Genomic DNA, 26,151 nt, shown 5'->3' on the forward strand with positions numbered 1-26,151 from the left:
TACCCAGTCAAGCCAGCTGCCTTCAAGTTGCTGCTGTTCTCTGCTTCTCACAAAGTCTTCCTTGAAATAGTTTTCCTGCCCCTCACATTTTTTTTGCAAACTTTTATTTTACCCTGGTAGTGATTCTTAAAAACTCACTGGATATTTAGCATTATATGACATGTATTGCTAATCTGTAATCATGCTCAAGCTTTGGTCCAGCAAGAACAAGTTCTCTATGCCAAAGGATGGAGGCATAGTAACAGAGTGAACTGACAAAACAAAGACTTTTATGGAGACCCTTCCCTGGGAGCAGGCTACTGAGTTTCCCGTGGGAAGTCCTTCAACCTTCGTAACCAGTTTCCCTCTTGCTTGCAGCTTCACAGCCCTCAATGCCAGTAAGGAGAAAAAGAAGAAGAAGTACTCTGGGTCATTAAGTGTTAGAGAAATGCTCAAGAAATTTCAGAAGGAGAAAGAGGCTCAGAAAAAGAGGGAGGAGGAACATAAGCCTGTAGCTGCATCATCAATAGAAGCTCAGGGCCTAAGGGAACTGGAGGGCACTTCTGACCCATTGCTCTCACTCTTTGGCTCTACTTCTGATAATGACTTGCTTCAAGCTGCCACTGCCATGGACTCCCTGACGGATTTGGACTTGGAGCAGCTGCTCAGTGAGTCTCCAGAAGGAAGCCCTTTCCGAGATATGGATGATGGAAGTGATTCCCTTGGGGTGGGATTGGATCAGGAATTCAGGCAGCCCTCTTCCTTCCCCGAAGGCCTGCCAACACCCCTGGAGAAGCGTGTTAAGGAGCTGGCTCAGGTATGGTGACACAACGTGGCAGGGCTTTCCTGGAAGCCATTTCAGTAGATAGGCCTTAGCTCTGTAACTCGTGAGGCTTGATGACCAAGAAATCTTTTGTGAAAGTGTAAGCCTTTCCCAAGTTCTCATTTCATCGCAAGGAGGAAACATTGTAAGCTTTGCTGACCAAGATTCAGTTTTTCACCTTTTTTGATTCCTCCATGTCTGGAAATTTTACTTTGGGGAAATTTTTCTCTTGTTCTGTTTTCTGCCAATTTCTTTCTCACAACTCCTCTTTGCGTTTGATAACCAGCCCTGATGTTGACAGCAGGCAGCTGAGGTAAAATGTCATCTTTAGTTCTTCTAAAGATTTTGAAAATTCACTGGTTTGTACACACATGTAGAGCAAGCACATGCTTAGCTGTTACTGGGTTTTACCTGCTCCCTTGCGGTATCATAATCAGTGTTGAGGTATACCTCCTTGGTGCCAAGTGGAAGCTTAGTTTGAGACCTCTTCCTGTCCCAGAAAGCAGCAAGCAGTCTTTAGCATGGGATAGCCATGTTGCTGTTTCCCTCTAGGATTTGGAGATGATCCCTGAGTCCTAAGAACTGTCTATTCACTGATTTACTACTAACTGTAATCTAACTGTGGATCATTTGTTTTGATACCATTGCCTTGGTTAAAGTGACATTTCCCTGTAGACACTGTGGTTTGTACAGGAGTGTTTGTGTTCAAAAGCTGTATGTTTTGAACTAGTGATTCTTACAGCATTTTCAGAATCACTATTGTGAGTGACTATTTCATGTTTTAGGACAGTGTAAAACATCAGCTTCAGTATAAATGTTTTGTCTTCTCACCTAGAGAAGATATTTAAACACAATATACAAGCAAACAAAACACCTTATTCATAGCTATAGTTTCTCCTTGTTAGCTTATGTGTGGTATATCTAAGTGTTCTTAAATGTAATGCTTTAATGAATTGTGCCATGTCAGGGACTCAGTTATCTGAATACGACATTGAAGGGGGAGGAGTTGAATCTGCATTTGGCATGCTTGAGCATATTGTCTTGTTGCTCAGAATTTATGTTTAAAAATTAGCTCTTGTTCTTTTCAATGCTTTGATTTGTAAGCACACTGTTTTGTAGTCTCTCAAAGTCTTGTTAACTAAGTTAAATGAGACCAAGTGATAGTAGACCATTGTTTATTTTAACAGAAAAGTCAAAATAAAACTCCCGGTTATGTGCTCACTCCCACAGTAGATTGTGATCAGAGTAGTAACCTATTATCTGACCTTTATGGGAAAAGATATATTGGGAATGAAGTGCCACAGCCTGAAACAGTGTTGAACTGTGGTGCAAGAACGCTGTCTGGGTAGACATGCTATCTGGTAAGTTGTCTCTCCTGAATAATGGCTTCTCTACAGCTTGCACTACAGATTTTGCTGCACCTGGAGCCCTTCATATGTGTGCATGGGTACCTGGGTACCTGGTCCTTTGTGATCATTTGCTAGGAAAGGTTATCTTTAATCTATTTAGACATAGAACATTATATAGAGTTCCAAAAGCCACATGGGGTTATTTGTATTCTTAATAAAGAATTCTGTGCTAGCTCTTGAAATGAACACAGCATTTTAAAAATTAAATTTGAGGGGGCTTGAGAGATACCTCAGCAGTTAAGAGCACTGACTGCTCATCCAAAGGTCCTGAGTTCAATTCCCAGCAACTACATGGTGGCTCACAAACATCTGTAATGGGATCCGATGCCCTTTTCTGTTGTGTCTGAGGACAGTGATGGTGTACTCATATACATAAAATTTAAAAATCAATTAAATTTGATAGCCAGGCTTGGTGGCATTCTCTTATAATCCCAATCGTTGGGAGGTGGTGACAGGAGAATGTGTTGTTAAAGATCATCCTGGCAACAAAAGAAGTTCAAGATTAGCTGGGCCACACAAGAGCCTGTCTCAACCCCAGAATTAAACTTGATGTGCATCATTATTGGTAGCAGTTTTAAGTATTTCTCCCTTTTTTTTACTTCCCTAAATTTATTTTTCTTTCTTACTCTTTTTAAAAATAAGATTAGATAGATTTTAAATCTTGACTTTAGAGGAGATACATGTTCATTTCTATTGCTTAAATTTAAAAATGGATGTTAAAACTTGGGCTTACCTACATATTATTCCTGACTATGCTGGTTAAGTGGCTCTCTTCTGATCTTGCCTGCACTCACACTTGAGACTGCATTCAGCCAGCACATTAGCCATATGCTGACTAGACCTTCCTATCAAGGGTTTCTACAGATCATGGTAGTCTCTCTAGTTACTCAGTCTACTTCAGATTTGGAATCAGCTTCAGTCTCCAGAGTAACTGGGATTATGGGTGTGTGCCAACAAGCCCAACTTCAGTTAGTCTTTAATTTGGATTTATTTAAAAATATAACACTTAAGTAATTTACTATAAAGCCAGATCCTCCAAGATGCAGTTTAAAAGGCTTCACAAAAAAAAAAAAAAGTTTAAAGGTTATACAGGCAGAAAGCTTTTGAAGTACTGGAGAAATGGCTTATTATCTAAAAATAAAATTTGTAGCCTGCTATGGTAGTGCATCCTCCTGTAATTTTAGCTCTTTAGCAGAGGCTGGAGAATCAGAGTTAAAGGATAGGAGTGAGAAGGGCGGATCAGTGGCTAAGAATGCTAGTTGCACAACCATTGAGGACCTGAATTTTGGATCCTAGCACTTACATAACGTGTGGTCTACCATGTGCCTATAACCTTAATGCTCTCAGCATGGGATGGAGCAGAAGGATCAATAGGCTTCGTGCTAAAAGCCTAGCCCAAAATACTGGAATTCCAGGTTCAGGGAGAGACCTTACCTCAAAGGACTAAGGCAGAGAGTGATTGAGAAGGACTGTTGACATGCTCCTTTGGTGTCTTGTGTGCACACACAAAAACCATACATATATACAAAGTAGATATAAACACAGAGTTCAAGTTCATCCTTGGGTTAATAAAACCCTGTCTCAGAAAAGGAATATTTATTTGCAAACTTAAACTGTTGACAGGCCTGTTGAACAATGTGACATTTAAATATCTGTTAAAGGAGTGAGGTTGAATTAACTAAGGATACTTCTGGGTCTTAGAACTAGTAGTATAAGTTTAAACAGAACAGTAACTTGTCTGGGGAGATAGTGAAGTGCTTGCCACACAAGCATGAGGACACAAGCTTTGATTCCCCAGAATCCTTGGATAGTAAGCCATGGCTTCTAAGAAACAGCAGCTGAGGTAGTCTGCTAGCCTATATTTGTACCAGTACAAACATATGCAGCCATACTAATGGGAACACACACATACACACTCACATATACACTCCACACAGGATTCAATTTTGTTTTCTTCCTATATTAACTGAGGCTATAGGTCGGTAGTGCAGGGCTTGAATAGCATATGTGAGGCCCTATATTCTATCTCCAGCAGTGCAAGGGTGGGGGAACAAACTAACCCAAATGCAGAAACAAAACCCCCAAATATCAAAGCAATAGAATCCTACTGCTCTAGAAAAGCACCAAGATAGAATTCTGGATGCTTTTTAAAAGTATAAGAAATTGCACATAATAGTAGTTTATGCCTATAATCTTAGCACCCAGAAGTCAGGATTACAAGTTTGAGGACAGTCTGGAATATATTGTAAGTTCAAGGCTGGCCTTAGGTACACAGCAAGACTCTGTCTTTTAAAAATTAATAAGTAAAATAAGTTAATTTAAAAATAAAATGCACAGTGGGTGGTGGTGGCATATATCTCTAATTCTAGCACTAGGAAGGCAGAGGCAGGCAAATCTCTGAATTTGAGGCCAACCTAGTTTACAGAGTTCCAGGATAGCCAGAGTTACACAGAGAAACCCTGTCTCAATAAAATAAAATATAGACCACACATGTCTTTTCTTTTACTCTCCAGTGTTTGTCATACCTTTTGTCCATTTCCTCTTGGCTATGTTTTAGTCAAGGTATCCTTAGAAGCTTGAATTTTGTATAGTTTCTCCACATTAATTTCTGATTAGTCAATATTTAATTTTTTCCATTTAGTTTGCCTTCTTAAAATCATATCTGTTGATGTGTTTTCTTTTTTTCACTCATTCATTGGCCCTGCGACTTGATAGCTCTAATGAGTATAATGGCATAGATTCAAGTTCCTATCCTCCGTCATCCTGTCATGTAAACAGATAGTAGGGAGGTAGACAGCAGGCTGAAAGGAGATCAAAGAGTAGCTCTGAACTACCCACAACTCAGACTATAGATCACAGTGTTGGTTTTCAGGACAAGAGGTCCTTGTCATAAAATAGGGCAGAGCTGAGTGAGTGAGTAGTTGGACGGTGGGATCCTCAGAGTATATGGTAGGCGATGAGAGCTGAAGTGTATAGCTAGTGGCAGATGGTGGAAAACCATGTGCCATGTTTGCATTTGAGTCTCAGCTTGAGGAGAACCCTTATAAGGTTCTAAGGAAGTTAGTGAGATGTTTTAAGAAGGCTAAGGTGCAAGTGTGAGTAGGAATCTAGGAGGTCAAGCAAATAAGTTTTAATAAGTTGTTTGCTTATCCAAGGCCACTACCCCTTTACAGAAGTAATTGGAAGTGATTTAGAGGTCATTGGAAGTACTAGTTCTGAGTTCAGAAAAGAGGGTTCAGGACTTAGAGGTTTAGATTTGAGGATCTGCTGGGATGTAGAAGCCTGAGGATGAGGAGTCAAAGGTCATTCTCAGCTTTTGATCTGTTTCTGGTGGCCAGTATATAAATGACCTAGTAGAATAGGTAGGTGGAATGGTCAGAGGAGCCGGGGGACCAAGAGGTTGCAATTACAAGAAGGCAGAAGAGTAAAGATTTATATATCTTTTTCAGAGAGTCACCTTGTTGTCTCCATTTTATATAAAGTTTGATTTCAGAAACTATATTTTGCCTTAATTTTCAGATCAGCATCTTTTTGTTTAGACCAGTGATTCCCAACCCTCTTTGCTCATGAGAATCACTATGTGGTATGTTGAAAGAGATCTGATGTTTGGGCTACCTGTCAAGAACATACATTTCTCAGTTCCAACTCCTAAGATTGTGTTTTGATTGGCCTTGGGTAGGGAAAGCTGCCTAGGTAACTTCCATGTACAGCTAAGAGTGAGAACTACCAGGTTTAGTCTTGGCTCTGGTCACTTCGGGGATCTCCAGACTTGTTCTCCAAGGTGTCATCTTCAGTATCACATATTATTTCAGGAGTCTGGGTGTGAGATATCGTACAGATTTTTCAAAGGATGTCATTTAAATGCTGAAGCTACATAGTCATTTTTTTTCCTTCTAATAGGCTTCTCTCTGGGTACTAGGAATGACTGAAATACACAGTATTTTTATTACTTTTCGTTATTTTTTGATACATAAAAGCCTTTAAGTCAGCAGGTCTGACTTCACCCATGAGTTACAACTCTTTCATAGAGTCACCTAAAACCATAGAAAAATACAAATACTTACATTATGATTCATAGCAGTAGCAAAATTACAGTTACAAAGTAGCAACAAAAGTAATTTTATGGTTGGGGATCACCACAACATAAGGAATTGTATTAAGGGGTTATAGAATTAGAAAGGTTGAAAACTGCTGCTTTAAATGGTGTGGGTTTGCTGAAGGTCTTAGTTGTTTTTCTACCATTGACAGTATAGAAATCCCAATTTACACTGTAGTTGGTAAGAGTCTGTACACAGAGGCTAGAAAGCTGGCTGAGTTGGTCTCTAGCCAGATGTCTCAGGATCACTTCTTTCTGTTCCATGATTAATATTGTAGTAGGTCCCAAGAAACTCAATCCACAGATGCTGCAACAGCTTTAGGACGACCTTAATCTGGGGCTGGAGAATAGTCAGGAAGATGACAGAGAGTGTTGGCAGCTGCTCTTTGGGAGCGGTGACCGTGCCTGCTGGTGAGTGTGAAGGATGCATGAGGAAAGAGGGCACTAATACCTCTTACTGTCTCCTGTGAATCAGGCTGCCAGAGCTGCTGAGGGAGAGAGCAAACAGAAGTTCTTCACTCAAGATATTAATGGCATCCTGCTAGAGTGAGTATCATCTGTTTGTTTGTCTCTGCTCTCCTATTTAAAATGAAACAGGAGCACTGCATCTGTCTCCATAAATGATAGACCTTACTAATCTTCAGCAGCAGACATTATTAAACTGATGTATTGTCATAGTTGGAAGAGGATTTCTTGGCAAGTATGAAATGAAAAAAAGAGAATGCAGAAGAATTAATGACAACCTGGTGACCTCAGGTCTCCTGGGAATTAGGTGTCTCTCAGGGTTGCTCCTCATTTTCACTTGTGCTACCATTACACTTCATCCCATCATACTTTGCCCAGAGTCCCCAAAACCTGAGGTACTTGGTTGTCTAATCTATATTAATAAGGACAACAGCAAGCACACAAAGCTAAGCCGTGTCAGGCCACAGCGTTGCAACCTTTTTCCTGGTTGTATTAGGTCGCAGGAGAAGCCTGTTGCTTAACAGCAGGGTTTTGGTTATGTAAGAACTCTTGTCAAGACTTGAATATTCTACAAATGACCTCTACTGAGTAGAATGTGGATGGACCTTTTGGCTCAGCACAGGGCCTCAAAGAGTACCTTGAGGATCAGGTGAGAGTTTTGTGTCAACAAAGAGCCTGCTTGATTGTGCCACATCCAGAGAGCTCAGACTTTTTCTGTTTGTTTGGCTGGAGAAACTAGAGAAGTGAGGATTTTGCCGATCTCATGATCATGGGTAGAATTAGTAACTGAACATCGAAATGTGGTGGAGAGGGCCGGGAAGATGCTACGAGAACCAAGTGCCTACGAGAACTTGCCATGGCTCTCACAGAGGACCTAGTTTTGTTCCTAGTACCCACATGATGGCTCACAACTATCTTTAACAACCTGGCTTCTTAACTTTAGATCCAGGGGATCCAGTGCCCTCTTATGGCTTCCATGGGCACCAGGTATGCACATGGGACAGACATATGTATAGGCAAAACACTTCGTGTAAAAAAAAATTTTTTTTTCAAAATATTGTTGGAAAATATTTCTTGTCAACTACAAGCAACTTATTACTTTAACTTTTAAAGCTTTCATATTTTCCTTGTTAATGAAATTTAATACTCATATCTTTTTGTCTTTGGTTTTGTTCTCTTGAGTACCTTTGACTTGGTCTTATCCTTGACCTAAGAGCCTTGACTCTTTTTTCCTAGCCAAGTTCATCAAGCTTGAGGGTTTTTCTTGTTGCTGCTAGAGATTTTGTTGCTGTGGCCACATGGTTGGTTACATTGTGTGACCATCAAGATAAGATTCAACCTACTTTTGGTGCCTAGCTTTCTTCTCCAGTCTGCTACCTAAGGAAGAGGAAACTTGCAGTGAGCTGCAAGCCATTGATGACTGTGTTGTGTTCTTCAGCATAGAGGTGCAAACCCGGGAGCTGACTAGCCAAATCCGTTCTGGGGTATTTGCTTATCTGGCTTCATTCCTGCCCTGCAGCAAGGACACTCTGGTCAAGCATGCTCGAAAACTTCACCTCTACGAACAGGTGGGTGGTAGAGTCTGCCTAAGGATCCCATTGATCCCATCTGTTACACTATCTCCTTTTGATAGCTCATTATGGGTCCTCGGTGTAAGACTGGTGAATGAGCCAAGCCTGAACTCTGTCCTTTTTTTGTAGGGTGGGCGCCTGAAAGAACCACTTCAGAAGCTCAAGGATGCCATTGGTAGGGCTATGCCTGAGCAGGTGGCCAAGTACCAGGATGAATGCCAAGCACACACACAAGCAAAGGTTGCTAAGTAAGTGTGTTCCATCTCACTTGAGTACCATTATCTTCCTGTATCTTTTTCTACTTCCTCTTAAAATTACTTGTATATATGTGAGTTGTCTGTGGGAATGTGCTTGAACTTGGAGAATCCAGAAGAAAGTCAGATGTTGTCAGGTGATTGTGAGCTAGGGTGCTAGAAACTGAATTTGGATCCCCTATAAGAGCAGTATATGCTTTTAAACACTGAGCTATCTCTCCAGGTTCCTGTCTCTTCTTTTTATACTTCTCCAACACAATTCTAGACAATTTTAGCACTTTCTGATCTTAAGGAGAGCATTGTAGAAGGGAGGAGTAGGAAGCTGGTGGGCAGGAGGACCTCAGAGTTCCTTCTATTCCTCTATAGGATGCTGGAGGAAGAGAAAGACAAGGAACAGAGAGAACGGATTTGTTCTGATGAAGAAGAAGATGAAGAAAAGGGGGGCCGGAGAATAATGGGACCCCGGAAGAAATTCCAGTGGAATGATGAAATCAGGTGTGCACAAACTGGGATCTTGCGTCATTGGAGGGTTTGTGAGACCAGTGTCTGAGCCTGTCCCCATATTGCTAATGAAGGTTAGGATTAATTACTTTCATGCGTTGCTGAAAGCACACAGTGGCAACTGTGAAACAGCATTTAGGGTGGTGGGTGGTTTCTGACCTCTCTCTCTCTGCTCCTCAGGGAGCTTCTGTGCCAGGTGGTAAAGATCAAGCTGGAGAGCCGGGATCTGGAGAGGAACAGCAAGGCCCAGGCCTGGGAGGACTGTGTGAAGGCTTTTCTGGATGCTGAGGTCAAGCCTCTCTGGCCCAAAGGCTGGATGCAGGCCAGGTGAGGCCCTTGTGCTGAGGCAGGGAAGTCTGGGCTGACAGTGATCTCTGCCCTCAGAGGTCACTGTCTCATTGATTCAATTCTGATGTCACTTGAGTACTTAGGGATATACTGGGATCTAGAAAGGAGTCTTTTTAATCTATAAGAGGGATCTTATTTGTGGAGTTCAGTCCTTGTTAGTCCTCATCCCACTTTAGTTGGAGAAGGATTGGCTGCATTCTTTTTTTTCTCACAGTATGGACTTTGTTGTTTTGATGCAGTGGCTGTAGCAGAGGCTAAGAGATAGAAGTCATCTTAGAGAGTTCCTCATGGTTCCAGTTTCATTCACAAAGAGCAGTGGTAATTCCATGCTGGAGCTTAGTGTTGAGCTTCTGTTCAGAAGCTCCTTCATGTATGTTGTCATCCATGTAGGGAGCACATGTGCTTTATGTAGGGCATGGGTGGTTAGATAAGACAGTGTTAGATGTTAGCTAGATTCATTGGTGCTTTAGACAACTGAAAGAACCTTGGGAATTATTATTCATTCCTTATAGGTTAGGTTATATGAAGATAGTTTTTGTTGAGTTTCTCTGGAAAAAAAGATGTACTATATGTGCTACTTCACATACTTTCCTTGGGTGGATTTGGTACTTTTCTTAGATTAAATACCACTGAGTACCAGAACCTTCCGGAACAGTCTGGAAGCAGAGTTGTGGCAGAGTGGGGCAGATATGATACCCCAGCCCTTTTTCTTTCAGGACTCTATTTAAGGAGAGCCGACGAGGCCATGGGCACCTGACATCACTTCTGTAAGTACCTTAGAATTTTATTTCTTGGGGAACTGCTATTTTAATCTTTTCTTGTGGATGTCTTCTGAACCATTTCTGTGTTCCTTTCTTTGAACAGGGCCAAGAAAAAAGTAATAGCTCCCTCAAAAATCAAGATAAAGGTGAGTCAGCCTGTTCAGGTCATGTGCCAACTGTCCTGAAGCCATGCTCAGGAAATCTTTACTGAGAATAATTATTGAGATGGCACTCTTGAATGAGACAGACATCTGAGCTGGGCCACATAACGCTCTCTAGCCTCAGTTTTCCCAACAGTACTCAGCCAGCCCAGTTCTTGTGGTTGTAGGACTCAAGTGTCTGAAGCAGCCCCAAAGGAGTGCAGTGCAAGGCCACTGTAAATGTGAAAGGTCACGTGTGGTAGTCTTCTTGGAGAGGAAGAAATATACTCCTGCTGTGGAACCGTTAAGTTTGTAGCAGTGTCAGGAAAGAGAAGTGGCTGTTAGTTATCATCTGGGAGAACCACAGGGAAGTACAATGGATGGAACACAGAAATGTGGTAACTGTTTTACACATCACAGAAACTTCCCTGTAGAGGCCTTTGGTATTTGCCAAACTTTTACCAAGGTAGGCTTGCAATCCACTTAGCACTGTTTAAAGAGATTGTGAGATCAGATGTTTGGATTGTTTATTCCTGAGTATCTGGAAGGTTCCTAAAATCTGTGAGAACATACTGTGTTAAGTACTGGGGAGGCAGGGACAAAGGGATAGATCCTATTCTGTTCCCATTAGAATGGCTGGGAGACAGATATTGTAAAAAATTAGAGGAAAAAGAAGTTAATTGAAAGTAATTCTCATTAGTCTATAGTTTTAGCCAGCAACATTCAAGATAATGTAAATGCCAGTAGGCTCAGTCTTCTATTGCTGTGATGAGAAACATGACCAAGCCAGGCAGTGGTAGCACACACTTTTAATCCCAGCACTTGGGATGCAAAGTCATGCAATCTCTGTGAGTTCCAGGACAGCCAGGGCTACATAGAAAATATACAGAAAGGGGGAAAAAATTACAGAAAGCAATTTGGAGAAGAAAAGGTTTATTTTATCTTATGGCTTATAGTCTGTCACCCAGGGATTAAGGGCAGAAACTCAAGCAGGGCAGGAGCCTGGAGACAAGAGCCGATACAGAGGCCATAGAGGAATGCTGCTGGTTCCTTATGGCTTATTTAGCCTGCTTGCTTGCTTGCTTGCTTGCTTGCTTGCTTGCTTGCTTGCTTTCTTTCTTTCTTTCTTTCTTTCTTTAATTAAATTTTACATCTTGACTGCAGTTTCCTCTCCTGCCTCTCCTCCCAGTTCCCACCCCTTCACTTTTCCTTTGTTTTTCTTCAGAAAAGGAGAGTTCTCCCATCTATATCAAGCAGCCCTGCCATATCAAATTGACCTAAAACTAGGCATATCCTCCCTTATTGAGGCTAGACGAGGCTGCCAAGCAGGATGAAAGGGTCCCAAAGGCAAGCAACAGAGTCAGAGACAGTCACTGTGAGACTCCTGTGAAGACCAAGCTGTACAGTTGTAGCATATGCAGAGGGCCTAGGCCAGTCCCATGCAGGCTTCCTGGTTCACAGTTTAATCTTTGTGAGCTTCTATGGACCCAAGTTAGTTGATTTTATGGGTTTTCTTATGATATCCTTAACCCTTCTGGCTCTTACTCCCTTCCACAGAATTCCCCAAGCTCTGCCTAATATTTGGCTTTGGGTCTCTGCATCTGTTTTCACATGAAGCCTCTGATGATGATTATGCTAGCCTCCTATTTGCAAGTATAACAATATCTTTAGCAGTATCAGGCTTGGGCTCCCTTTCATGACATGGGTCTCAAGCTGGACCTGTGGTTGGTTGGCTACTCCTTCAATTTCTGCTCTGTCTTACCCCAGCATTTCTTGTAGGCAGGACAGATTGTAAGTTGAAGGTTTTGTGGCTGGGTTGGGGTCTCAGTCCCTCCATTGGAAGTCTTGCCTGGTTACAGGAGATGGACAGTTTATCAGCTTGCTTTCTTATCACTCAAGACCACCAGCCCAAGAATGGCATTGCCCATAGTGAACTGGGTCTTCTACATCAACCATTAATCAAGAAAATGGCTGGAGAGATGGCTCGGTGGTTAAGAACACTGGCTGCTCTTCCAAAGGTCCTGAGTTCAATTCCCAGCAACCACATGGTGACTTACAACCATCTGTAATGACATCCAGTGCTCCCTTCTAGTGTACCTGAAGGCACCCACAGTGTACTCATACACATAAAATAAATAAAATACAAGAAAGAAAACCAAAGGGAAAAAAATCAAGAAAATGTACCACAGGCTTGTCCACAGGCTAATTTTGTGTGGGCATTTTCTCAGTTAAGATTACTTCTTCCAGATGACTCTAGCTTGTATTAGGCAGTTGATATACAATTAGCAAGTACAGTGAGCAGACCTTATAGTATTTCAGAAACTAAAAGAAAAGTTTTAGCTGGGCGGTGGTGGCGCACGCCTTTAATCCCAGCACTTGGGAGGCAGAGGCAGGCGGATTTCTGAGTTCGAGGCCAGCCTGGTCTACAGAGTGAGTTCCAGGACAGCCAGGGCTACACAGAGAAACCCTGTCTTAAAAAACAAAACAAAACAAAAAAAGGAATTTTAAAAAAGAAGAAAAGTTTTGCTCTGGGCATGTGTATACTTAGCAACAAAGAGTGCTTGCCTAAAACCAGCCTCCACCAGGTAGACGCATATGACCAGACAGTACTACAAGTCAAAGCAGACATGGTACCTACCTACACTCCTCTATCACTTGTCTTGTAACTACCCATTAAGCTTGAATTCACTTGTTGACATCCTCATAACAGGCCACTGTTGACGTCTTTGAGTACATCTAACTATGGGCATCTCTATTTTCCTTTAGGAATCATCTGTTAAGCTTGACAAAAAAGTTTCTATCCCATCAGGACAGCATGGTGGTCCCACTACTTTGCTCTCAGAACATCAGAGTGGAGGCCTGAACACTGGGGTAAACAGCAGGGAGCATCCATCCCAGGCAACTTGTAGCCTCACTGACCCTGTTCCTGTCAGCCTGGAGGACTCACTGGATGAAGACTTGGTCCAGAATCCAGCCTCCTCTGTGGATGCTGTGTCTAAGGAGCTGGTTGTATTGAACAGCAGAGCAGCCAACAGTTCTGAATTCACACTGCCTGCACCCTCCAAAGCACCAACAGAAAAAGTTGCTGGTGTTTTGTGTACAGAAGAGAAACGGAACTTTGCAAAGCCCAGCTCTTCTGCACCAACCCCCACAAATGCTCTGCAGTCACCTCTCAATTTTCTGGCTGAACAGGCTCTAGCACTAGGGCAGTCCTCTCAGGAGAAAAAGCCAGAGGGTTCTGGCTACAAAGAGCTATCCTGTCAGGCTCCCCTTAGCAAGGGTATGCCTGAATTGCACCAGTCCAAAGCAAAGCACCACAGTTTGCCACGGACGTCTCATGGACCCCAGGCAGCAGCTCCCATGCCTGGTCCCCAAGTCAAAGTCTTTCATGCAGGCACTCAACAGCAGAAAAGCTTCACACCCCCATCCCCATTTGTCAACAAGCTGCAAGGCCCAAAGGCCACCTCTCCACAGTGTCATCGTTCCCTCCTGCAGCTGGTAAAGACAGCAGCCAAAGGCCAGGCCTTCCATACCACTATGCCAGCCTCCTCCGGAAGTTCACCAGCCTCCAGCAGCAGCTCCCATAAGTCGACAGCCTCAAACTCTACCACCATCAGCCATCCAGCAAAGCTGCATCCAGCCAGCTCTGTGGGGCCCTCTTATAAGAATAACCCCTTTGCTGGCTCAGTCTCTAAACATGGGGCTTCTTCTAGCAGCCCATCGCCCGGAGGAGGAGCCCAAGTGCAGAGCTCTGTTTCTGGGACCTTGCTCCCTGGTGTGCAGCCTCCCTCAGCAGGACAGCCTGCTAGCCGAGCTGCCCCAAGTTCTACTGCGAAAAAAACACCTGTTACTCAGAAGCTGACCCTTGTGGCTCCGCCTGGAGGTCCAAATGGAGATTCTGGTGGTGGGACCCAGGGAGTGGCAAAATTACTGACTTCCTCCCTGAAGCCTGCTACAGTTAGTAGTGTGACATCGTCTACCTCCTTGCCAGTGAGTATCCTAACATTGCAACCTTGCCCAACTGCAAGGTTTTGGGGATAAGGCTGCTTGTCTTTCTCAGGTCTGTAAAAGTGGTCTGAAACAGAAAATCAGGTGATGACAGTAAGTAATATTACATACTGGGGAGCAATACTGGGTTTTTTGTTTAGTCTCATTTTTACTGATAGTTGGAGGACTGGTATAGCCTGAATGGCTTAGCATGGGGACTGGGAGGGAAAAAGAAAGGGAATATCTTTTGGCATTAGGGCCCTGTAGAGGTCAAGCCTTTGAGGAATAGAGTGAGCCCTAGAACCTGTCTTTGCACAATGATTCAAAGATGAAGTACCTTCAGCTATTAGGTGGCAGTCAGAATGTGTTTATACCTCAGTATAAAGTGGCAGTACCTTTTGGTTGCAATTCTCTGATTAGCTTGAAGGAACTCTATAGGACAAAGGTGACTTGACAGAGCCTAGCAGGGAAAGTGTGTGTGGGGGGGGGGGGTGTTTATGTAAAATTAGAAGTTTGGCCAAGGGTGGTGTTGCACATCTATAATCCCATAGGTAGAAGCAAAATCAGGAGTTAAAAGCAAGACTTGGCTATATATCTACTTTGAGACCAGCCAGATACATGAGACCCTGTCTTAAATTGAAAAGAGGTCTGGAAAGATAGCTCAGCAGTTAAAGGAAAAAAAAAAAAAAAAAAAAAAAAAAAAAAAAAAAAAAAACACATAAACCAGAACACCAGGCTATAGTGTGCACACCTTTACTCCCAGCACTTGGGAGGCAGAAGCAGGCGGATCTCTGAGTTCCAGGACAACCAGAACTACACAGAGAAACCTTGTACAGGACTGGGGTTGGGGTGCACAATACCTCTCTTGAAGAGGGCCCAAGTTTGGTACCCACCACCCACATCAGGTAATTCATAAGTGCCTGTAACTCTAGTCTGCGGGATATCTGAAACCTCTGGTCTCCTTTGGCACACATACACACACGTGCACATAATTAAAAATAATAATTGAAAAGTGAAAAGGAAAGCTTGAACACAGAAAGGAGACTTGGAAGCTTTTTTCTTTTTCTGTATATACAAAAAATTGTAGACAGATTGGTTTAGAAAGGTCTTGATTCTTTCTCCCTACCACTCCATATAGTGACTGCACATTAGTTTCCAGGAAAAAAATTGGTATATACACACGTGTTTGTTTGAGTGGTGGCACATGTGTGTTATGATGTATATGTTGTGTTCAGTCTTTACCTTCTGTCTCGTTTGAACTCTGTTGTTCACTGCTGCATACACCAGGCTAGCTGGCCCTTGAGCTTACAGGCCTTCTCGTCTTATAGGTGTACTGGCTATAGGCTCATGCTAACATACTCAGTTTTATATGGGTTTTGAGGTTTCGGGCTCAGGGCTCAAGTTCTAGCTCAGTGGTAGAGCACTTATCTAGCATACACAAGGCAGCACTACATTCAGTCTCCACTACTGCTAGAACAAAAAAGGAAAAAGAGAAATCATTGACTTAATGTTGCCTTGACAGTATATTATAGGCTGGTGATACAGATCAGTTGGTAGAATGCATGACTAGCTTGCATGAAGCCATGATTTGATCCCCAGCACCATACAAATTGGGTGGTGATGTACACTTTTAACACCAACACTGGGAAATAAGAGTCAGCCAGATCAGATGTTTAAGGTCACCTTCAGCTATATAATAGGTCTTTGTGAGCCTGTTATGAGACCCTGTCTCAAAAATAGAACAAGGACTTCTTATTTCCTGTGAGCCCTTAGATTGAAGTTTGCAGCCATGGTAAAGATCTCTATCATGTTAGGTAGGCTTCTTAGGCTTTTTGTGACAATCTGTGGCCTTCCTGGGATGTATATACCCTGTCAAAGTGAAACAAGGGCCTATAATGGATAACCTGCAACTCAGCCCAGTGAACACACCACCACCACCACCCCCCCCAACACACACACACACACACACCTATAATACCTGTCTTTGCTTCCTGGGTACTGGGATTAAAGGTGTGTGCAACCATGCCCAGTTGAACAGGACTTTTCTTTAGTTCATTTATGTTGCAACTTATTATGGCATCTGGGTTCATGAATACATACTAGCTAGTCTTATTCAAAGTATGGGCTTGTGCAGTTAGATTTCACTAGCCACATTCCACTGTAGTACTAGTATGAAGTTTCTAGTTAACTTTAAAAATCCAATGATGGGCAGAAGTGTTCACTTTCATGTGAATGTGAAATGTGGGGAACTAGTTATGAGTATTACTTAGGAACACCTCATTCTGGTTGGACTATAAAAGTCTTTTTGACCAGTGTACAAATTAAGTTTTAAATTTTGGATGGTAAAATCTAACCATCACCTTTATATTTAATCTTATATTAATTATATATTATTTATATATATATATATATATATATATATATATATAAAATTATATATTCAGGTAGATCTTTTAAAATGAGAATATATATATTTATGTATGTTTATTGTATATTACATATCCATTTAACCATACATTTACATGAACATAATATATACATATATATGTGTGTGAGTGTGTATAAGGTTTTATAACTATAAGCTTATATTTAATCTTATAGTGCACTCAGTGTACTGCCTGTGGGAGGGCATCACTGTCTCATGAGAGAGGACTGCCTGTTGCCATCATCTCATCTTGTATCATTTTCAGTTGTTTCTTTTTCTTGTTGTTTTGTTTGTTTGTTTGTTTGTTATTTTGGAGACAGGTTTTCTTCTGTGTAGCTCTGGTACTCTCTTTATAGACCAGGCCTTGAACTCACAGAAATCCACCTGCCTCTGCCAGGATCCTGAGTGCTGGGATGAAAGACTTGTGCCACCACTGCCTGGCTTCAGTTGGATCTTTTTAAATGAGAAACTTGCCACACTGCTTATATCTATGAAAGCTTTGTGTGGGGAGCAAAGGTTCCTCTAGAATTAAAATTTGTCATGGAGATAACTTTGTTTTATTTTATGTGTATGAGTGTTTTTTCTGCATGTGTATTGTATATGAACCATATGCATACCTGGTGCCCACAGAGGCCAGAAAAGGGTGTTCAAACCCTTGGGAATGAAGTTAAAATTATCTCTGTACCCTGGAATCCCCTAGATGCTGGCTCATAGAGACTTCCTAATTTCTCTTTTGGATGCTGAATAGTAGGTCCTTTGACAGGGTAAGTTCTGACTGTGTGTGTTTCCTCCCCAGAAAGGGACTGGCGGGGCAGTGCTGCTGTCCAACTCCTCTTCCTTAAGCCTGCTGTCTTCATCCTATAAGTCCAACAACCCCAAGCTTCCGGGGGCTATGAACTCAAACTCATTGGGAATCCTAACCCCATTTCCACTTCATGTACTCTCCTTCAGTGCAGACTCCTCTGCCAAAGCAGGAGTCTCTAAGGATGCCATTGTCACAGGTCCAGCCCCTGGCACCTTCCACCATGGCCTCAGCCACAGTAAGTTCTTGCCTCCTGCATCTGTTCCTATGTTGTGTGCCATGTTGGGTCCTGTATGTGTTTGGTGTGACCATGGGAACATCCCCTGCCTCTGGAAGCTGCTTAGTGCCCAGGATAGCTGTTTTGTTACAGACTGGCCCACAGGTTTCCTGGGGCTCTAGATCTCCCAAGCTGCTTTTCTGTTCTGTCTTCAATGTGTGTGTTTTGTTCTCTCTCCTCCTGTTTCTCTCAGGTCTTCTGGCTGGCTTGCACTCCAGCCCACCCCACACAGCGCCTCTCCCACATGCTGCTGTGTCTACCCATGTCCCACAGAGTCTGCCAGGTAAATGCCAGTTGGGCAGTGTGCCGTGCACTCTGTGCGCCATACCCTTCCATCTGTGGGTGCTTTGCTGCTGGTGCTGTTAGCCATCTCTGCCTCTTCATCACTGTTTTGTATTTTGCTTTGTCTTTTGAGGCTATGGCTTTTTGGGTTCCAGAATAACATAAGCCCATAATACCAGAGGCTTTTCCTGGTTTCTTATTGGAATGGCCATTGGGTCAGACTGTGTGGCAGTATATGGTGGAGCCTGAGCATTAAACAGGTGTTTCAGCCCTTAATATGCACTTAAAGAAAAGTAAGGTAATGGTGTTACTTGTCCAGAGACTAACCAAGCACTTTAGGGCCTTTATGGTGAAATGCTACATACCTGCCAGGCATTGTCAATTGGTAGAAACTCTTTGAAAAACTGTAACTATCTGTAGAACAGTAAGAGTCCATAATACATGATTGTGAGAGAAGGACCTTTTTATCTCTGAAATTAGCACAGATCCAAAACAGAAGCAGCTTTCAGTACTACCTGGTATAAACCCTTGAAACAGCTTTGGAAGTACACCTGGAATAAGGCCAGTGTCTCCTGACAGAATGGTGCTTTTGGAAGCACCTGGTACTTTGTCAGCTTATGAGCATGAGAACAGAGAATAGTTACCAGAGACATGCATCTTGTAGTAAATGAACTGGCCTTATCCTGTCCTGATTCCTGGATTCTTGCATGTAGATACTTCAGGAAATTTTGGCTTAAGAACCCGATGAGAACCTGATTTTGACCTAGTATTGTTAGTACTTTAGACCTGTTCCAACCATGTCCCTGGGCTAGCAGGAGAGAAAGGCTGAACTTAGGGAACTTGGGGTTTGAATAGGGCAGGAGTCAGATGCATACTCTAGGGATGTGTCTTTGACCTGCTCATGGACAGTGTGGGCCCACAACTCATTGTCTGCTTTAGGATCTGTCTGTGGGTTCCTTGCATCCATGTCTTACAGCTGGGAGCTCTGTAGTGGATGTCAGGGGCCTTGTTAGGATGAGGCTGAGTTTTCATTTCTCAGAGGGAAACCTTTGGACCTTCTTTGAAGAGCAAAGCCAGTAGCAGTAGTCACTTCTTTGAAGAAGCAGTCACATCTGAGGACTTCCTCTACTTGGGTGGGAGGCTGCCATTTGAGTGAAGTGCAGTGTTGGCGTCTCCCCAGCTATGGAGAGAGAGCTTGTGTGCTGTGAAAATGAGATGGATGCCACCTCCACCTGCTTTGGAAATGGCCCTTTTTGATAGAAACAAAGTAATTGAAAAGGGACTGGAACCAAACTCTGGGTCTGTAGAGTCTTCAGCAACAAAGGGGAGAGGGAGGCTGATAGGAAAAGAAAAAAACATTTTTTGAGCCAGTTTTATGTGGTTCATAAAACCATTTTATGTGGTTCCCTACCCCCAGCCCCTGGTCTTCCAAAGCTTTCAGAGGGTTAGGGATATAGTTCAGTGGTTGAATACTTGCCTAGCATATAAAAAGCCTTGTTGTGTCCATTACCAGTACCTCAAGGAGAAAAGGAAAAAACATGGGGGCAATCAAAAGAGCAGCCATGCAAAATGGGTTATCAGACAGAGTAAGCTTCACTTTGAGCTGTGTTACAGATGTGGGGCTCTGTAGGGCTAGCAGGGAATACCCTGTATCTAGCAGTGAGCTGAGACTTGGTTCTGTGCTGCTTTCCCTTCCACGTGGATTTGATGCTGTTACCTTTGCCTTTGAACCTCTGGTGCCTGAGTACATTTTGATGGCAAGAGAATGAACATTGTCTGGGTTCTGTGTGGTCATCAGGCCTTGCCATGGCCCTTGTCATGTTGCAGAGTGCCTGTTCTACAGACATGCCCAGTGGTCTCCTGCCTGAAAAGTGCTAGTGCTCATGCATGACGCAGAATGCTGCAAGTTGCAGTGCACACAGCTGCGGTTTGGGGGACATTTGCTGCTTATGTTCCCTGGGAAGTTGGTTTATGCTGTCTTAAAGGAATTGGAGCATTTAAAGAATGATCTGATTTTGCTTATTCTTTTCCAGATACTTCACAGCTTCATGGGAAAGGGCCTGTTGTACCAAGGAAATTGTGACCACTTTGGAGGATGGAACTGAATGACATAGGTCTAGGAGGAAGCCCAACATGTATGTCTCTGATAACAGACATTGCTGTGCTCTTCTTGCCCACTGCTTTTCTTCTGGAGCAGACGTGAGTTTGAAATGGAGCACTTCTTAGCACTTCAGATGGGCCTCTAACCAAGGGCAGCTTCTGCTGCTCACAAAGCGCTTACTGACCTGGTGCTCTAGGCCTCATGGCTTTGTCGCTGGACGACACGAAGGGGCAGCTCTGTGCTGAGAAGTGTGCCTAGACTGTGTTGGGAAGCATAGTGTACACGAGTACCTGTGGCACATCTGTTGGCTACTGGGTTCTAGATCTGCCTAACTCCTGGCATTTGGTGTATCTCAGAGCTTCCTACTGGTCAGGGACTCCTTCTGGCCACAGTAGAATCCCTGGATGGTTGTGATTCTGTCCCATCCTCAGGCTATGTGCTCAAGAGGACAAGACCCAGGCCAGAGCCACATGTGGGAGACCTTGCAAAATACTAAGAACACATAATGTGTGCTCCTTGTAGGGGCCAGTTTCTCCTCAGAACATGACAATGAAGCTCTTATAGAGAAAAAGACCTTTATAGAGTCAACAATCGTAGGATTTTTAAAGACACCTATCCTGGGCTGTTTTCGTCATTACCATTGAATGCATTGGATAGAATGGGACTGCTCTTCACACATCACATTATAGGAAGACTTAATTCCAGTGCCTTTTTGGTGGAGCAGACTTTGACAACTCACACCTATCCATTCAGCCCACTGAATGGATCTGAGATGAAGATCTTTTTTTAAAGCTAGTCTGTATTTAAGACAGTTTTATTTAATTGGGTTTTTAATGACCGCACACTATAACCTGTGCCGTCTTGACTTGAAAGTCATCTGAGCCCCCAAATCCCAGGTTCCCATGGAGCTACAGCTCTGTTTTGTTTTTGTAGAGTTGATGCAGGTGGACTACAGAGGAGTCCCTCGGCCCTCAGTGTCCGAGAGCCCAGGGGTTCCAAGCCACAGGTAGACATTCCACTTTGTCTTACTCTTAGAAGTCTCTCTGGCAGAGCCGCAGAACAGGCCCCTGAACCATCTGCCACAGAGAACAGGTCTGGGGTGCTGGTGCTCTCTGGACAGTGAGCTTCTGTGTGGACTTAAGAGGGATGTCCAGAGGGTCTGAAGAGTAGACAGAGGACAAAGATCGATGATACAGAGCTTCCATCTTCAGGCCGTCACAGTTACCCAGTGGCTAGTTCATATGGACTTGGAGCACTCTTGCCTGTCCTGTAAATCTACCTTGCAGTGGGTCTGGCTGACTGCCCAGCCAGAAAACATTTAGGGAGGTGATCAGCACTCTCAGTACGCACTGTAGGATGGGTCAAGTGTGCTTTTGGTTCCTGCCTCAAGGGTATGGAGCTCAGTAGCTCTCTATTCCTGTGGAGGTGGCCACCTTTCCACTTTAAGACCTTTGTCAGCTTTTTGGTCTGGCCTCTGCTCTGACTCCTTTTGTATGGAAGAACCAATTGTTTTCACATTGGCCATGTGGATTCCTTATCCTTTTATTACATATATTTTTTGCAACTTGGATTTCCAGTTTGTTTACAGAATAGTCTTAGGTAGTAGCAAAAAGAGCCAAAGAAGAGATTTGTATAGCTGAGCTCTAAGCCGAGCTGAGGCCGCCAGCAAAGCTAAGCAGTGGGAACTCTCCAGGCTCCTCTGCCCGTTAAACAACGGGCCCAAGCACCCCACCCCTTTGGTGCTCCCTCCTCCCCATGTGCCACTGCTTGTGCAGCTAGAGCAGGATGCCCTCATCTTTAGGAATCTAGCGATGCCTCTTGCCTCAGGGAAATGTTTCTTTGATGGGGAGTTTATGAGATTTCTTTTCCTTGTTTATGCTTTATTTGTGGTAATGAACGAGTGAATGACTTAAACAGCTATGGCCAGGGAGACCTGCGGCCCGGCTTCAGCAGAGGGTGGAGGTAGACCAAGCTCAGTGGGATGCAAGGGTTTCTTTGGTGGGTGCAAGGTTCTGAGACTTAACCAGGCGTGGCAGTTTCTTAGGTGTGAGAGGGGCTTTTGTGCTGCAACTATGTTGGTGTTGGGGGGTGGTGTGGAAATTGTTAATCTTGTATAAAGCAACTCAATAAATTGTTTTGAGGTTTCCAAAATGTCTTTCCTAGTTTTTTCATTACTATTTTATTTGCAAGTGATTCTTCAGTGCATAGGAGCCCTGGTGTGTATGGAATGCCCGTTGTGGCTGAGAGCCAAGGTTCAGCCTCATGTGTAAAGGATTCATACTTTATGAGTTAGAATCAAGCCACCAAGTTTTTATTTTCATGCCATAAATAAAGTTCCCTATCACTTCCCATTTTCTTACATAATACATGAAATACAGAGAAGCAGAGATCCATTTGGTGAACAATCAACTTTTGTATATCTAAATGCCAGTGCGATAATGAGGAAGACTTGTAAGGCACCGAAAGCACACCATCCATTACTAAGAGCCTTTCATTTCAGAACTAGCAAGCAGTTGTTGGTGCCTGTCTTTCTGGCACATCCTGGCTAGTTATTCTAGCACCAAGAGCCAGGCATTAAAAGAGTCACTACTGAGCAGGCACTGCTGATAGTTTCCCAGTCAGAAAAATGGAATGGCAAGAAGGAAGGTCAGCAGCTCCAGTGAGTCGAAAGAGGCAGAAAGAAAGCCTTCTGCCTTCAGTGTCACCGCGTGATAATGCTAAAACCCATGTTGTTTTGTTGAGTGTGTCTATATTTTCTCCTGCTGTGGTTTCCAGCTGGTGTACTGATGATGGGAGTATGTAGGAAAGGGAGAGAAGATACCATGGTCATTAAGTCATCAGAGGTGGGAGCAGGTCACTCAGACTGAATGAGACTGGCCTGAGAGATGCTACCCAGCTGGTGTCAATGCTGATGTTACAGTAGCTGAACTGTAAGCAGCCTGCTACAGTGTGGATGAAACACTTAGCTCAGAAGTCTATATGAGGGCTAGGGAGCAGAAGACACCCAGGAAGTTGCCGAGAACAAGTTAGCTAACCATCCATCTCCTAGAAAAGCCCAGGCAGAAGGGTTGGGCCTACTTCTGCCCAGACACCAAGACTGCCAGCTCCTGAATGGACATATCCTTGTTGACATAGCGGTCATACTGAGCAGGGGTTAGCCTGCCACTCTGCAGAGCATCCTCAATGGAGAACTTCTTGCCAGACTTCCTGTCATGGATTACTGATGATTCCCCATTAGGACCTTTCACTGATATCTCCTCCCAGTCGCACTCCTGGCTTCTGAGCTTCACAAACATTTTCCAGTCGATGAGCCCAGCCCGGTGGGCCTCTTCTGGGGACAGCTCACGACCTGTGTCAGGGTCAATGACCACTATGGAGCGCCTCAGGTGGTTCTCCCTCTGCTCTCTCTTGACGGCCACAGAGCCCAGACGCCTCTGCAGCTCATCGATCTCCAAATCCTTGTCCTTGGACATCTTCTTGAGGTCATCCAGTTCCTTCTCTAGAGACCACAGCCTAGAGTTTAGGTGGGTTCCAGAGTCTACCATGGTTATGTTCTTCAGATCTCGACTTTCTGTTGCTGCCATCTCAATCTCTGATTGCAGTCTCCGGGTCTCTAGCTGCAGGTTTTGCCGCTCTAGCTGTAGCTTGTGATTTTCTTCTCTCAGGAAATCTAGTTCCTTGGATGACTTGGAATTATAGAATTCTAGCTCAGATAACTTGGCTTCCAGCCGGGTCACCTCTGAATCCAGCTCCCTCTTGCTTCGGCTCTCCTCTTCCAGGCTTTTCTTGAGCCGCTGGATCTCTTGCTCTGTGTCACCCTTTTCTACCTGGACACTCTCAGAGAAGACCACCTTTTCTTTGATCTCTGCCTTCTCCAGGACAGCCAACTTTCTACGCAGGGGCTCAAGCTCACCCTCCAGTAGCTGCCTCCGGTGCCGCTCTTCCTCCAGCTGGGCTCTGAGCAGGGCATGCTCCCTGGTCTGCTGTGGATCCTGCTGCAGCACTACCTTTTGTGTGTGGGTCACCTTCTCCCCAGTCTTGGCCTCCTCCTGCTCCAGTGCAGCCAGCCGCTGTTGCAGCCTCTGTACCTCCAGCTCAGCTGCCCTCCGTGCCTGCCTCTCACGCTCCAGCTCCTCCAGCTGCCTCTCCAGCTCTGCTCGGCGATGCTGTAGCCGCCGTAGCTCCACGTGCAATTTATCGATCTGCCGCAGCTCTGCATCAATGCTGTCTGTAAAGGCAGTCACCTCAGCTCGCAGATCTGGCTCATCTTCATACTGGACCACCTCCTGGCGTACAACCCTTTCTTTACCCTGTGCCAGCTCTTCCTCCTTGCGTTTGATCTTCTCTTCCTGGGATGCCCGCTCCCCTTCCAGGTCCACCTGTTTCTTCTGTTCTTCTGACAGCTGTATACGCAGAGACTCTACCTCCTTCTTGGTTTGGGGGTCTTCCTGGAATTGCAGGATTTCCTGGACCACCTCTCTAGTCTGCACCTGTGGCTTGGTGTCCTTCAGGGCCTGGATCTCCTGCTTCAGCTGGTAAATCTCCAGATCACACCTTTCTATTAATCTGGTCTTGTCCATGATCTCCTCCCTGAGCCGCTGGAGTTCCTGCTCCGTCTCTGGGTCAGTTGTGTATTTAATGACCTCTTTGGTCACCTCTTTGACTTCTACCTGTGGCCCACGGTTCCGAAGGGCCTCCAGCTCACTCTGGTAGCTCTTCAGCTGCTCCTCGGCACCCCTGAATTTACGCTCCTGCTCCACTAGCTCCAGGCGGAGATTGGCCACTTCACTCTCTGCCTTGGGATCTGGCCGCACGATCTCTCGGACCTTCTCCTGTACCACTACCTTGGCATTTTCCTCTTCCAGGGCCCATATCTTTCTGAGAAGCTCTGTCTTCTCCCGCTGGCCACTGCGTGCCTTGGCAGCCTCGTCCTCATACTGGCGGGTGAGGTCATTGACCTCCCTCTCCATGGCTGCATCTTTCTCCACCTTGAGCACCTCTTTGACAGTGATCTTGCCTTCTGCCATGGCTCGTTCTTTCTCCAGTCTCCTGAGCTTCGCTTGTAGGAAACTCAACTCCTCTTCCTGCTTCTCCCTGAATGTGCCCTCCCGCTGGTGCTCCTCCTGCAGCCTCCGGTATTCTGCCTCCAGCTGGGGGTCATTCTGTAGCTTTACCACCTCTCTCTCAGTGACCTTTTCCTGTACCCTGCTCTTCTCAGCAGCCAGGGCTGCTACACGCTGCTGTAAGAGTAGCACTTCAGCCTCTCGGGCACCTTTCTGGCGCCGCAGTGTCTCCAGCTCCTCCCGAAGCTGCAAGACCTCATCCTCCTGGGCTCTGTCTGGCTCAATGCGCAAGACCTCCTTGACCACATACTCTTGTCCCCCGTCCCTGGTCTCCTGCTCTAGGGCCTGCAGCCGGAGCTGCAGTGCTCCCAGCTCCTCCTGCAACAGCTGGTTCTTGTGCTGTTCCTCAGCCAGGGTCTGCTGCAGCTGCTGGAAATTCTCCTCCAGGGCGGGGTCTGGCACCTTCTTTAGCACCTCCTTCCTCACCAATGACTCCTGAGGCCCTTGATCCTTCAGGGTCTGGATTTCCTCCTGGGCACTCTTGACCTCATTTTCCAGCTGTTGCCTTCGCTCCGTCTCCTCTTCCAGTTCCTTCTTAATCTTCCATGTTTCCTCCTTGCCAGAGCCTGGCTTTCCCCTTTGCAGGGTCTCATGGGTCACTCCTGCTTCTGGTTGCTGCGGCAGAAAAGACAGCAAATGCATGGTTAAGAGACAGACAAGTCTGCTTACCCAGACCAGGTTAGGCTAGCTGCCCTATGATCTGGGGACTCCACCAATGCTCTAGGGTTACTCTTTAAAGCTTTTAAAAATTGAATAAGGCAAAATGTTTTACAGTCACAGAGGAGTCTGAAGTGACACCAGTTTCCC

At 44.6% G+C, this 26,151-nt stretch overlaps 2 protein-coding genes across 5 annotated transcripts in view; one reads left to right on the forward strand and one right to left on the reverse strand.

The window, feature by feature from the left end:
* The window catches only part of Ubn1 (ubinuclein 1), a 35,885-nt gene extending 13,513 nt beyond the window's left edge, over nucleotides 1-22,372 (forward strand). For 2 of the 4 annotated variants that reach the window (XM_034505500.2, XM_034505499.2), the window contains exons 7-18: nucleotides 358-796; nucleotides 6,783-6,853; nucleotides 8,211-8,340; nucleotides 8,473-8,591; nucleotides 8,964-9,092; nucleotides 9,279-9,425; nucleotides 10,163-10,213; nucleotides 10,311-10,353; nucleotides 13,114-14,337; nucleotides 17,556-17,799; nucleotides 18,032-18,121; nucleotides 20,154-22,372. In XM_034505500.2, coding sequence (XP_034361391.1) covers nucleotides 358-796; nucleotides 6,783-6,853; nucleotides 8,211-8,340; nucleotides 8,473-8,591; nucleotides 8,964-9,092; nucleotides 9,279-9,425; nucleotides 10,163-10,213; nucleotides 10,311-10,353; nucleotides 13,114-14,337; nucleotides 17,556-17,799; nucleotides 18,032-18,121; nucleotides 20,154-20,203 — 2,737 coding nt within the window. In that variant the 3' untranslated portion in view covers nucleotides 20,204-22,372. The remainder of the gene's footprint in view (nucleotides 1-357; nucleotides 797-6,782; nucleotides 6,854-8,210; nucleotides 8,341-8,472; nucleotides 8,592-8,963; nucleotides 9,093-9,278; nucleotides 9,426-10,162; nucleotides 10,214-10,310; nucleotides 10,354-13,113; nucleotides 14,338-17,555; nucleotides 17,800-18,031; nucleotides 18,122-20,153) is intronic. The other 2 variants (XM_034505501.2, XM_076937335.1) reach the window with 2 other exon arrangements.
* A 138-nt stretch (nucleotides 22,373-22,510) lies between these two features.
* Ppl (periplakin) overlaps nucleotides 22,511-26,151 on the reverse strand; it is a 46,764-nt gene continuing 43,123 nt past the window's right edge. Inside the window, exon 22 of the mRNA XM_034505352.2 lies at nucleotides 22,511-25,959. Within this exon, the coding sequence (XP_034361243.1) occupies nucleotides 23,296-25,959 (2,664 nt within the window). The 3' untranslated portion in view covers nucleotides 22,511-23,295. The remainder of the gene's footprint in view (nucleotides 25,960-26,151) is intronic.

Source organism: Arvicanthis niloticus, chromosome 6 (genome assembly GCF_011762505.2).
Source record: "Arvicanthis niloticus isolate mArvNil1 chromosome 6, mArvNil1.pat.X, whole genome shotgun sequence".
In the NCBI taxonomy this organism is placed as follows: Eukaryota; Metazoa; Chordata; class Mammalia; order Rodentia; family Muridae; genus Arvicanthis; species Arvicanthis niloticus.